Raw genomic sequence first — 9,201 nt, 5'->3', positions numbered from 1 at the left:
TTTTAATATTAAAAAAAATGTGAGTAAAAGAGATATGTTGTTATAATGAGTATGTGGCAGTGGACCCCACGATTTTTTGATGAGTTGAACACCCATTCATTGCGGATGCTCTAAGTAATGTATTTTTGTAATAATATAATAAATGCATACAGATAGTTGAGATCTATATGAAATTGGACAACATAATTGAAGGAATATGAACTGATCATACATTATATATACTAGTGTAATTGCACACGTCGTTCGTACTTGTACAATATTTTTATATAATTTGAGTTATATTCAAATAAGGATAATATTATAATTATAAAAATTAATAAAAGATCATATTGTCATTTGAATTGATCATATATATATTTATTTATTTTAAATAATATTCTAGAATCTGAACCTATGAGGATTATTAGGAATATAAATCAAATAAAGGTAAGTAAATATATAGACAGAATTTTTCTTATCTTATCAAAAGCGAATACTGTTTTTTCCCCCAGCATTTCATTGTCGTCGTAAGGTCATTTCAGCTGATTATAATAGAACAAACAAGGTATAAATTTACAGTATATCATGAACCCTAATCAAATCAAACTAAATTAGTATCACGTTAATTGTTACTAATTTTTTTGTAAATTACAGTAATTATATTAAGTAGGGATAGGATGATAATACATACATACATACATATATATATATATATATATATATATACGTTGTTGAATGAACTACAAGTTATTGCCTTATTGCTTTTCCAGCTAAAAGAAGGATAGGATGATAATACATACATACATACACATATACGTTGAATGAACTACAAGTTATCGCCTTATTGCTTTTCCAGCTAAAAGAAGTTTCAAGATGTCACGTCCTGAAACCAAGGCGCCGCTGACACCTGCATTACTTTGAAATTATACATTCGAAAACAACACACCTCAGAATTACAAATTTTAGAATCAGTCTATTTATTCATAAATTTGAAATACATCGTGAGATGCAACTTCGAATGTTGTATAATAAAAAAATGTAAAATAAAGTTGATACCAGAAATAAAGTGAAGTCTAATAAACACATTTTATTAACATAATAAAATTTGAACTAAATTTAGGGTCTTATTCACCAGCCCCAGAACTAGGTTTGTTCATCTTCTTTATATATTCTTCATTCTTATCTGATAGGAGTTTTGAGTGGTGAGTAAATGATCGTTACTAGTAAAATGGGGGAATCTTCCCGGTCTTTAAATTATTTTTCAACTTCAAAATATGAAAGTAATATAGATACATACAGATTTCAAAATTAACAGGTATCAAACTTATGCAATGAACAGATTATGAATTGCATGGCAAATCTATATTTTAATCCTTGATGGAATAAGGCCGGTAGTTAGTAATAACAATAATTAGTAATATTAAGAATATATTCCTACTATTATTTCACAAAGTTCCGCTTCAAAAATACAAAATTCTGAAATCATAGATTTCATACATGCTGGTCGGTTTTTAAATAATTATCATGAGCTAAAACAAAAAACCCACTTGATGCAAATTGCTAAACGTATTTCGATTGATGCTTTTAGAAATTTGTCTGCCCTCGCTACGTAAATACTGCACGAGAATAAAGCTACTCTTTGCTTCAAATTTGAAGTGACGCATTGCAGATTTTGTATAAAATTAATTCAAAAATTCATGTGTTATTTATTTGGTAAAATCTGGTTGTTAGCTTCTCAATTAGTAGCCATTAAATATCATGATTTCGAGTTAATGCATCAATTATAAGTTTGAATCAACAACTGATCATAGGGATAGTCTGCTGAAATAATCAGCTGAATTTCGCGGTGTTAAATTTAATCCGGCTGCTGTATTTCATGTTGAACTCGCTATTGAAAATGATCTCCTGAATTTTGAAATTACTAGCTTTGCATGAGTGCTGAGATTGCTGCTAGCTTTTCCGAAATTCTGGGTTCTCACACAAGTTATTTGAAATAAGACCTTCACATGTCGCCATCCTAACTTTTTCGACCATTCATGATTCTTAATTTTGACTATCACACAGTGTTTTAATAAACACTTCTCACTTTTTTTGAATTTTAATCTACCAGTTATATATATATCCAAGCACATTATATACATAATCTGGCAGGAAAATTCTATGTCGGGTTTTTATAAACATACGGATTATAGATATGTTTTCCACTAAATCCTATAATAGTCACTTTCCACGTAACACATTCTAATTTGATGTCTTACGCCGTTATATTACAAAAATTACAACGTTATGTAATATATGCCCATAAAAATCAAGACAAAAGTAGATAAGAAATTAATATTCATGTTTACACACACACACACACACACACACATATATATATATACACACACACACACACTTTCAGTTGTGATTCTTTAATATCGGGGTGGAATGGAGAAGGAAGTCGATAAATCATGTAAGAGAATTTATTGTAAATGAAAATTCAAATTATATGTACCTATATTATTCTTAAAATTTAATAATATTAAAAAAATTTATTACATAGCTAAAATTCCTCACTCCAAATTCTTTTGGCACGTGCTGTTTACGATTCTTGGTTGAAAAATATGAATATCACATTAGATTTGGTCGAACAATGCAAACTTTTGACATCATTTCAAGTTATATATACCCCATATGTTCTATGAAGTATAAACTAATTACCGCCAAATTCACTAACTTCTCCCCACGAAATTTAACCACCAAATATTCTTTTCTATGTACCCACAATTTCATACGAAGAAATATTGATTCGACTGTACACGAATAAATGGCAAGGAGCTTCAAGAAGCAAGGCCATGCAAGAAAGGGACGACAAGAAAGAAGAAACTCGATATCGTGGCGTCCGGCACCGGCCTTGGGGGAAGTTTGCGGCGGAGATCCGTGACCCGACTCGGCAGGGAGCACGCCTGTGGCTAGGAACGTTTGACACAGCGGAGGAGGCCGCGCGTGCATATGATAAAGCTGCATTTAAGCTGAGGGGTCATCTTGCAATTTTAAACTTTCCTAACGAGTATTACTCTCAATTGACCATTCGTCCATACAATCCGAAATTTTCACCTGCATTTCCGGCATCGTCTTCGTCCTCCTCTTCAATGGTTGGATCGGATTATTGTTGTTCTGGTGCTGGTAAAGAGAGGATCGAGTTGGAGTATTTGGATGATAGTTTGTTGGAGGAGATGTTGGATTCTTCCTTGGTGAAGAAGAAGTAGAAATGACATGAAAATAGAAGCAGCTTCATAAATTGCAAACTTTTGGTTTGCAAAAATGTAATTGTAAACTTTTCATTTATATTAATATATACATATAATAATAATAAAAATATCAACAACAACAATAACAACACCAACAACAATAATAATAGACAAAAACTTGTGTGAGACGGTCTCACGGGTCGTATTTTGTGAGACAGATCTCTTATTTGGGTCATCATGAAAAAATATTATTTTTTATGCTAAAAGTATTATTTTTTATTTTAAATATCGGTTGGGTTGACCCGTCTCATAGATAAAGATTCGTATGACCGTCTCATAGTAGACATATTCATAATAATAAAAATAGTAATAATATAGTAGTAGTAGTAGTACCAATAATCACCATCATCATCTATATAAAATCAGAAAAGTACGTAAAAAAAAGTAATATCAATCTTTTCCACCTAAACAACATTAATAAAACTATAAAGTAATATATAATCTATGATGAATACATTCGTAATCGTTAATTGCTGAAGAAATGAATTGTAGATAACTGAACTGTACATATTCCAAACAATAAACGAGTCTTTTCGATTTCTGCATATATTGTCTACAAATTATTTTTTTTTTTTAAAAAAAAAGAGATAAGTGATCCATTGAAAAAAAAAGATGCTAAAAATTGAAAATCACGTAAACTATGGAAAAAAATATTAAATTCATTAAATCGGTGAAGGAAATTCCAGAACATAAAATTATGGACAATCGCACTGTACATAAAATTATTTTGTGTTCTCAGTTTCTGCGTATATTGACTACTAAATTTTTCTAAAATGCAATTTTAACTACACAAACTAAATAAAAATATTTAATGACAATGATTAAATTTAAATTACGACCGGGCTTTTAAATTTTTAAACATATTTATTAAGCAACAAATATGTGTCGTCCTGCACAACGATCATATCTTGCACCGCACGTATCGTATTTATGCATCGTAAGCTATTTTTAAAAAAAACTAATAATTAGAAATATTGAAAATATGGGAGAACAATTTTAATTACGCAATTGATTCCACTGATGGTGGAATACCCAAAATTTCTAATCTCTGTCTCGATTATTTAGATTTGCATTCATTGATTAAATTGTTGATGATATGTAACATATTTATATGATTACATCGCAAATCATGAATGTAGACAATTACTTTAATACATGTTTGTATTTGATATAGAGAAAACAACAATTTAATCATGTATATTTGCTTATTTGTGATTTGATTTTCTATATTATTAAATTTTTGTTTTAACATGCTATCTTTATTTTATTTATTTATTACAGTTTAATTCTTTTTTGATGTGATGCTCATTCGATGCATGTCACATCAACGTACACTAATGAGAAAAAAATTTAAAATTTCAAAATTGAAATATATATGTTAAAAGTATAACCTTAGCTTGGAAAATGTATACCCTAATTATGTAATAACGAAGAAATATCAAGAAATTTATCATTAAAATCTATATATCCTTAGCTTGGAAAATGTATACCCTAATTATGTAATTAGGGTGTATATGTGTGTGTGTGTGTGTGTGTGTGTGTGTGTATAACCTTAGCTTGGAAAATGTATACCCTAATTATGTAATAACGAAGAAATATCAAGAAATTTATCATTAAAATCTATATATCCTTAGCTTGGAAAATGTATACCCAAATTACATAATTAGGGTATATATATATATATATATATATATATATATATATATATATATATGGAGTAGAGAGATTATTTCAAAAATTATTCGATGCCATTGGTCAAATTGAACAATCGCTAAGCATCCTTGGTGAATGCAACTTGGTAATCTTCAAGGAAGAAAAAAAGGAAATTGACCTTTTTCCTCGATTTTTTTTTGTCTTCAGGAGTCGAGAATAATTTATAAAAAGAAGCGTTAACAAGAATAAAGGTCAGAGATTATTTATAGATTCTTGATAAAGTTAGAACAAAATTAATTATTCATTCTTAAGATTAGGGAAAAAATTATACAAAGTAGTCCAATATGTTACGGACATCAATGATTATTTAAATACAAATTAGAACCATATATGTGTTTTTTAATGAAAATGAAACCCGAAACCGCTACTCTTACGTGTGCAATGAATAAGCTTTGATCTCTCGTAGTAATCTGCATACCACGCTAGCCATGTAGAGTAGATAAGGATTGTTCATATTGGATCGTTCCAAGTACGCTATGTCAAAATCCTTTTCCATAACTTTTCAAAAATATAAAGAAAAAAATTCATAAATAAATCTCGATTTGATGCATTAGTCTTAAACCAATATATCTACTTAAGTTTACATCAAATATCATTAAATTTTTATAGAAAATATAAAAGTTCAGATAAAATACATCTAAACTTTTAAAATTTCACAAAAATCATTAAAATTTCATAACCAATACATCCGTTAAAGTCATAACTTGTATTGATTCAAAGCACACAGATTTTATTGAGCACAAAAATTTTGTGAGACGGTATCACAAGTCAATTTTTGAGACGAAACTCCTATTTGAGTTAGGGTTACCCATGAAAAAATATTATTTTTTATATCAAAAATATTACTTATTATTGTAAATATAAGAATGATTGACTCGTCTCACGAATAAAGATCAATGAGACCGTATAAGAAGATATCTATTATTTATTGAGATATGTCACTTCAATTTCATCTCCGCATGATGTTTCGCATTATATGAAAGTAAAACTCCGCCAAGTATCTTTAGTAACTTTATTTATATTTTGGAAAATAATCTTTAATATATAAAATGAAAAGTGTTATATCGTACGTATATATGTGTAGCAGAAAATATAGTGCGAAAAAGTGGAGGATTTTGAACCGAATCCAAACAAAATTTATATGGGAAAAATAATTCTAAAATTTGGGAATTTGGTAAGATGTCATTGTTTGCATTATAAATATAGGGTTTGGGAAGGGGGGGACCCCTTTACCTCCCAATCCATGACAGTGAAAACATCCAAATTTCTTTTGTAATTCTTGGATATATTTTTTCCCACTTCAAAATTTTCCAGTAAAAGCCAAAAAGGAAAATCGTTTGATTCAATGATAATAAACAATTATTCGAAGAAAAATGATGTAAATGAAGTGGAAAGTTGTTAAAGCAATGACGATTTCAATCATGTCTTCTACTCAAAATTAGATATGTGATCCATTAAATCTAACTTTCCCTTATTCAAGCTATGGGTACTGGGGAGTCGACTTTTTATTTAAAGTATGTTTTTTATAATATATTTTTATTCGTGAAACGGATAAACATTGTTCATATTTAAAATAAAATAAAATTTTTGTCATAAAAATTAATAATTTTTCATGAGCGACCCAAATAAAATATATGTCTCACAAAATTGATATGTGAAACCATCTCACAAGAATTTTTGTGTTTTATTTATATATATTTTTAGGGATTGATATATTTAATGGCCCTCTTCAATTTATTCCCCCCACCCCCAAAAAAAAAATTTACACTCATTTTTCCAAAAAAAATATCATTCACACATAAATGGTACTAAATATCAGTTTTTAGAGTAGATTTTTTGTAAGACGGTCTCATGAATCTTTATCTGTGACGGGTCAACCCTACCGATATTCCCAATAAAAAGTAATACTCTTAGCATAAAAAATAATATTTTTTACCCAAATAAAATATATGTCTCCTCACACAGATTTTTGCCCACTTTTTAACTACTCTCATCAAAACATATACATTGGTAAAACGAAAAGTAACATAAAATATATACACCTACCATCCGCCAGCCAATATACGTAACTAGGAATCTCTGAAAAAATCTACTTTTTAAAAAAATTCATTATATACCTAAAAATAAAATAAAAGTATCTAGCCTAACGCCTCTGATTCAACTGGTTGAACCGCACTTCTACCATTCCCAAGAGAAAGGAACGATCTTTTAATTCTGCAACCTTCATTTGCACTTATAGTCTCACTACTGATTGCAGCGTCACCTTTCTGATTCATTATACGTTGAACAGCTAAATACAACTGCCTGTCATCTGCTGAATCCATGGAAAATGACCTTCGAAATGGCTGAAATACAGAGAATTGCTCATCTTTCTGCCTACTTTCAATGCACTCATCTCCCATGCTTGAAACTTTCTTGGATTTCTTCAGCGAGAACTTGGGTTCGAACTTCTCCGGTGAAGGGCTAATGGATAAAAACTCGCTGGAGTTCGAATTTTCTTGAATCCCATGTGGTGCTGGATTGGGATGGCTCTGTAGATCAGATCCTATTTCAATAACCACATAATCTTCATCCCTTCCTGTGAAGTTATCAGTGTATGGATTTGGATATCGAGGAGAAGGATATGTAGCAAGAATTTCGTGACTTGTAGGAGTCGCTGAAACGCTTGTTCTACAAAGTGGACAATTGGCGTTGTTTTGAAGCCAAACGTCTATACAATCAATGTGAAAGAAATGGCCGCAATTTGGGATGATTCTTAGCTGCTCTTCTTCCTGAAATTCAATCAAACAAACGGCACATTCGCTAGAGTTTCGGACTGCTGGCTCTTTTCCATTTCCTTTGTTGAACTTGAAAACTGGGATTGATCTGATCTCAGCTTCGGTTAGCCCACGATTCTCGGGCACCGGAGAGCGAGACAGTAAGTGGTTTTCAGCACGGCGTCTTCTAGAGGATGAAAACCGGTCTAAAAGATCAATTTGGTGCCAATTCAAGCAACATTTGATCACAAAGACATAGTAGCCAACCAGCAAGAGAGCAGTCGCTAAAATGCCGATAATGGCAATCGCTATAATAGGGAAGCCAGTATGTGAAGAAGACAAAGACGGAACAAGATGTGAGGATGGCGGACTTTGAATGGGAGGCAGTGACATGCTATCTCCACGAAAAGATTTTATTCAAGAAAATAAAATCAGTGGATTCAAAATTTTCCAGAAAAAAAAGCATGAAATATTAAGATGGAGTACTACAAATCATCCAAGACTCGAACATGTTACTTGCTCATAAATGACGGGGAAAAGTTTGTCTACTTTGGAAAAAAAAATTTTAAAAGGAATCCCAGTTTGAATTTAAGAATGTAGTAGTACTTGGAGGTGATTTTGTGTGGGGGAGAGAAAAGAAGATGGACGATACAAAGTTTGGACGTGTGAATGTTAATATATTTTAAGTGGGAAAACAAAGATGTACCCAAAGAAAGTGGCGGATGGTTGGTTAAAAGGTATCTAGCCTAAATCAGAAAAGAAATTTGGCTGCCAATAAATTTGTTAACCATATTTAAATTTGTATTGTCTCGTATTTGACGATTGTCCTCACTGTAATAAGATGAGTCTTTCCAACGTGCTTATGTCCTCATTCACACGCAACCTAGGAAACTTTCCCGTGAGTCACTCATCTCAGAATTACCTCAAATCAAGCGCTTAACTTTGGAGTTATTATGTGGTGAGCTCACGAAAAGAATACGAACATTCTTGATATGAATACTACATATCAAATTTTTTAAGCAATCATCAACTACATAGTCTCATACTTGAACAGTTTTGGAATCTCTCCTCTTCCGGTGTGAGATCGGTTTATTCATGTTCATTTCGTCTATAAGTCTGTCATGAGCCGCACACTGTCTGTTCAATCTCACGATACCGATGATCTCCCCCCGTTTTTTTCGGCACTGGCCTCACAAATTTCCTGGATGATCGAAAAATTAACAAGTTCGAATTTGCTAGCTTGCTTGCTCTAGCAGTCGTTTCTCTTTCTTTGTTTGTTTAAAAGAGGGAAGGGGCTTTAAGTAGGGTAGCAAAACCTAGTCGGTAAGCCTAACAAAATTACAAATTTTTGTGATAAATCATATATAGTAAACTGCCTGAGTGAGTATGAAGTTGATGCAAAAATATAAATATCTAATCACAAAACCATCAACGATTTGTAGGTTTCCGACCATTTCAAA

The 9,201-nt window shown here is 31.3% G+C and overlaps 2 protein-coding genes across 2 annotated transcripts; one reads left to right on the top strand and one right to left on the bottom strand.

Annotated features, from left to right (window-relative positions):
• Positions 1-2,816: 2,816 nt before the first annotated feature.
• On the top strand, positions 2,817-3,230 carry LOC142519554 (ethylene-responsive transcription factor ERF098-like). Its single transcript, XM_075622600.1, has one exon. The coding sequence runs from the start codon at positions 2,817-2,819 to the stop codon at positions 3,228-3,230; it is 414 nt and encodes a 137-aa protein (XP_075478715.1).
• Positions 3,231-6,977: 3,747 nt separating this feature from the next.
• Positions 6,978-8,457, bottom strand: LOC142519444 (RING-H2 finger protein ATL16-like). Its single transcript, XM_075622468.1, has one exon. It carries the CDS (start codon positions 8,132-8,134, stop codon positions 7,124-7,126), a length of 1,011 nt encoding a protein of 336 aa, XP_075478583.1. The 5' UTR covers positions 8,135-8,457; the 3' UTR covers positions 6,978-7,123.
• Between the last annotated feature and the right edge of the window lie 744 nt (positions 8,458-9,201).

Source organism: Primulina tabacum, chromosome 11 (genome assembly GCF_025594145.1).
Source record: "Primulina tabacum isolate GXHZ01 chromosome 11, ASM2559414v2, whole genome shotgun sequence".
NCBI lineage: Eukaryota > Viridiplantae > Streptophyta > Magnoliopsida > Lamiales > Gesneriaceae > Primulina > Primulina tabacum.
The sequence above is the reverse complement of the archived record's forward strand: the minus strand, read 5'-3'. Positions and strand labels throughout refer to the sequence as shown.